Source organism: Arachis hypogaea, chromosome 19, assembly GCF_003086295.3.
Source record: "Arachis hypogaea cultivar Tifrunner chromosome 19, arahy.Tifrunner.gnm2.J5K5, whole genome shotgun sequence".
Lineage (NCBI taxonomy): Eukaryota > Viridiplantae > Streptophyta > Magnoliopsida > Fabales > Fabaceae > Arachis > Arachis hypogaea.
The window spans coordinates 22,772,977-22,776,966 of record NC_092054.1 but is presented as its reverse complement, the minus strand read 5'-3'; the positions used below and the strand labels follow the sequence as shown (position 1 = coordinate 22,776,966).

Here is a 3,990-nt window from a genome sequence, read left to right as displayed (position 1 = left end):
CCTACTATCTCCCAATATTCTTTAAAAAAATAAGCTTGAAAGCCATCTGGACCAGGAGCCTTAAAAGGGCTCATACTGAATACTGCTGACTTGACTTCCGCAAAAGAGACAGGGTCAATTAACCTAGCACAAGCCTCAGTGCTTAGAGTGGGCATCGGAACATCCCCTAAACAATCAACCTCAACCTCTTCCGTTGTACCAAAGAGATTCTTGTAAAAAGAGAGGGCTTCTTCCTGAAGAATATCTGGATTAGTAGACCAAGACCCATCTTTAACATATAATCCATGTACTCTATTATGGTTTCTACGCACCAAAGTCTGAAGATGAAAGAATTTAGTGTTTCTATCCCCATACTTGACCCACTACTCTCTAGATTTTTGGTACCAAAAAAGTTCCTCTTGCAACAAAAGCCTATTGTAATCTTCCCTCAGTTCAGCTTCTTTAATTCTCAGAAATAACACATCGGTAACCTCTAAACGCCGTTGAATCTGATCAATCTGATATTCCAGCTTATTTTTTCGCATAAAAATATTTCCAAAAATCTTTGAGTTGAAGTCCAAAGAAGCTTGTTGAACCATCTTAAGCCTTTCGGTAACGCCTCCAAACTCTTGATTCCAAGCCTTACTAATAACATGTTTATAAGAAGGATGTGTTGCCCACGCAGCTTGGAACCTAAAAGGACGTGAACCTTTCACTCTGGGGCTACCATGACAACGAACTAAAATAGGACAATGATCAGAATGAAGCCTGCTAAGAATTTCAGAATAACCCTCAAGAAACATTGTCATCCACGCCTCATTAACTATAGCTCTATCCAACCTTTTAGCCAAGTCCCTGCCAGCCTGAACTGCTCTATACCAAGTATATCTCCTACTAGTCACTTTAAGATCAAAGAGCTCACAGTCATCTAGAGTAGTAGCTAATAGACTAGCTCTGTGAGAAGAAAAATAAGCACTTGTACTCTCATCTGGTGCCACAATCTCATTAAAATCACCAACTGCCATCCATGGTCTATTATGGCCTGAATTAATAGAACGCAAATGATCCCAAAGCATACATCTTTTTTCGAATTGAAGACTCCCATATACTGCACTACAAAGCCAAACTAAGTTACCCACACTCACTTTCACTGTGATACATTGGTCAATTTGATCAATAACCACACAAGAAGCATTAGCAATAGAAGATAGAAACCAAATGCCACCCATGTGTCCTACTACTTCCTCAATACCAACACAATGAAAACCCAACTTATCCCAAAAATTCTTCAAATTATTAAACATGGTATGAGTCTCAAAGAGAAAGAAGAAAGATGGTTTATATATTCTCACCAAATTTTTGTAATGCACACGGGCCATCTTGTTAGACGCACCCCTCACATTCCAGGCTATGATATTGAAACTATCCATAAAAATAGCAAAAAGGAAGCTCCAATAACAAACCCGAGACTCAACATGATGTCCCTGTCTTCGACGATCCTGCCTTTAATGGACTCTCAAGTTGCAGCCCAATTTTTTCCGTCGAAACTTGCACCATACCCGCCGTCGATGCTCCATCCTTATCTACTGGTGAATTCTGCAAAGAGTTTGGGCGAGGACGCTTTCGCATAGTGCCATTTGTTGTCGCACCTTGCTGCTGATGATGAACATTGTGCCGGGTCCCCGAAGAAGTCACACTAACCGGTTTTCCAATATTGATGCCCCTACTTAATTTTACTTTGGATCCAGTAGCATGTGTTGTACGTTGGTGATTAGGCCTTGTCCAAGTATTGGTAGCCTTGTTAGGAGTCTTCTTTACTTTTGGTTGGACCTGATGGGTGCTAAGAGAAGGCTTTTGACCCATTTTATACTTTCCTTTCCTAATCACTTGAGTCCAACCTTCCAAATCCTCATGTTGTGCATGGTCTACATGAACAGCATGCAAATCACTCTCCACCAAATCCGGGACAGTAACATTTACAGTCTCATCTCCAAGATTCTTGCCAAAATGAAAACTTGCCTTTTCTACATGTACTGAATTTTTTGAATTTGAGCTTTCTGGCTGCTTTGCTACGTTGCTGATCACCTTGGCATTAGTTCCTCCTCCTGCATTGCTGTCAGTCTTGCACACCTTCATATCATGACCAAACTTGAGACAGGAGCCACAAATAAGGTGAAGACTTTCATATTCAACCTCATATTCAACACCTTCAACAAGAATCTTCTTAGTCACTGGCAATCCTAAATCTATCTGAACACATGCTCGAACATATCGTCCTCTTTCAGCTAATTTTGTTGCCAAATCAACCTTAACGGGAATGCCAACTGCAGCCGCAACACGGAGCATTGCATCTTCTTGGTAGCACCAAATTGGTAATCCAGAAATTCTAATCCACACTAAAGTTGCTCCAAAACAGTTTTCACTTGATCTAAACTCTTGATCCCAAGACTTCACAGCCACATAATTTTCCTCGATCATCCATGGACCTCCTAAGAGAACTTTTTCTCGCTCCTCAGCTACATCAAACTTCACAAGAAAGTAGTCAAATCACACGTCCAATAAATCAAAACCTCCCTTAATCCTCCATACCGTTCGGAGTTTTCGGACATAAGCGATAATTTTCGGACAATTTTGTTCTTAAACAAAAATAAAAAACCCTCCTTACCCTCACCCTTTCCCTCTCCCTTTCGAACAATTCTGCATCATCATCATCATCATCATCATCATCATCATCATCGCTGCATCTCTCTCCCTCTCCCTCTTCCTTTCTTCATAGCTATCACCACTGCCACCATTACACCTTCTTCAGTATCGCCCACCCACAAACTAAATTCAGCAATAGCAACAATCAAATTCAGCCACAACAAATTCAATAACAAATTCAGCATTTTAACAAATTCAGCAATAGCAACACACTTTCAGCAACAACAAAATAAAAATAAATCAACAACAGTAACATCCAAAAAATAAATTAACAGAAATTTTATATTTAACAACAATTTAGCAATCATCAATTGTAACTTCAGATCCAAAATAAGCAATAAAAGAAATTAAAAAAATAAAATAAAAAAATGATGTTTATGTTCTTCAAAAATAAAAAATAAAAAAAAGAACAAAAAGAAGTAGAAGGAAGTGACGGTGCAAAAACCCACTTCCATCAACCTCTGGCCGCTGCCACCCTCAATGCGCTGATTCTACCCTCCTTCTTCCTCCCCTTCTTTTCTTCTTCCTCTTCCTTCCAACAGCCACCTACTGTTGCCGTTTGTCAAAAGCCAACAGCCACTACAAGCACCACCTCTCCCTTCCCAGAACACGTCACAGTGCCGCCATGTTGGGAGATTAGAAACTGAAGACGACGAACTTAAAGACGCTTCTATCGATCCAACCACTCTTCGCTCTCCACCTTTCCAACCTCTCACAACTAACCTCACTCTTCCTACTCCCATCGATCCCCAACCTGATTCCAAACCCGCACCTCCGATCTCTCGAAACTGCCGCCCACCACCTTCGATTTCTGGACGAGGATGAGTTCGAAGGCCTCCCCATCGAACATCCCTCCTGCGATCTCAATGCTTCCCAAAATCGTGATAAAAATGTTGTTTATAGACAAAAGGATAATTTTATAATATTTTGTAACGTAGGATAATTTTAATACAAAAAAAAATGAGAGATAATTTTGATTTTAACCCAAAATCTTTTTGTACAAAAAAATATTTAACCCTTTACTATTGTTTGTATATTGTTTATATTCTATTTTTTGTTGTGGTTTGGACAGCTCTCACTTTTTTGTCTCGGAGCTAATGACTTCAAAAGTTATTGAAATAAAAAATTATTATAATATTTTTAAATTTTAAAAATTATTTTATTAAATATAAATATTAAAATTTTTAAAAAATAAAAATTTTACCAAACAAAACCTAAGAGCTAGAATCATATTTTTTACCATATAATAAAGAAACAAGGTAAATTACAACCACACTACACTATATGATTATATGTAAACTCCTAACA

The 3,990-nt window shown here is 38.6% G+C and overlaps 1 protein-coding gene across 1 annotated transcript; it reads right to left on the bottom strand.

Moving 5' to 3' along the window:
• Positions 1 to 362: 362 nt before the first annotated feature.
• On the bottom strand, positions 363 to 1,208 carry LOC114925939 (uncharacterized). The gene is made up of 2 exons (XM_029295720.1): positions 1,115 to 1,208; positions 363 to 1,021 (listed from the first exon to the last, which is right to left on the bottom strand). The coding sequence occupies exons 1-2, from the start codon at positions 1,206 to 1,208 to the stop codon at positions 363 to 365; spliced, it is 753 nt and encodes a 250-aa protein (XP_029151553.1).
• Between the last annotated feature and the right edge of the window lie 2,782 nt (positions 1,209 to 3,990).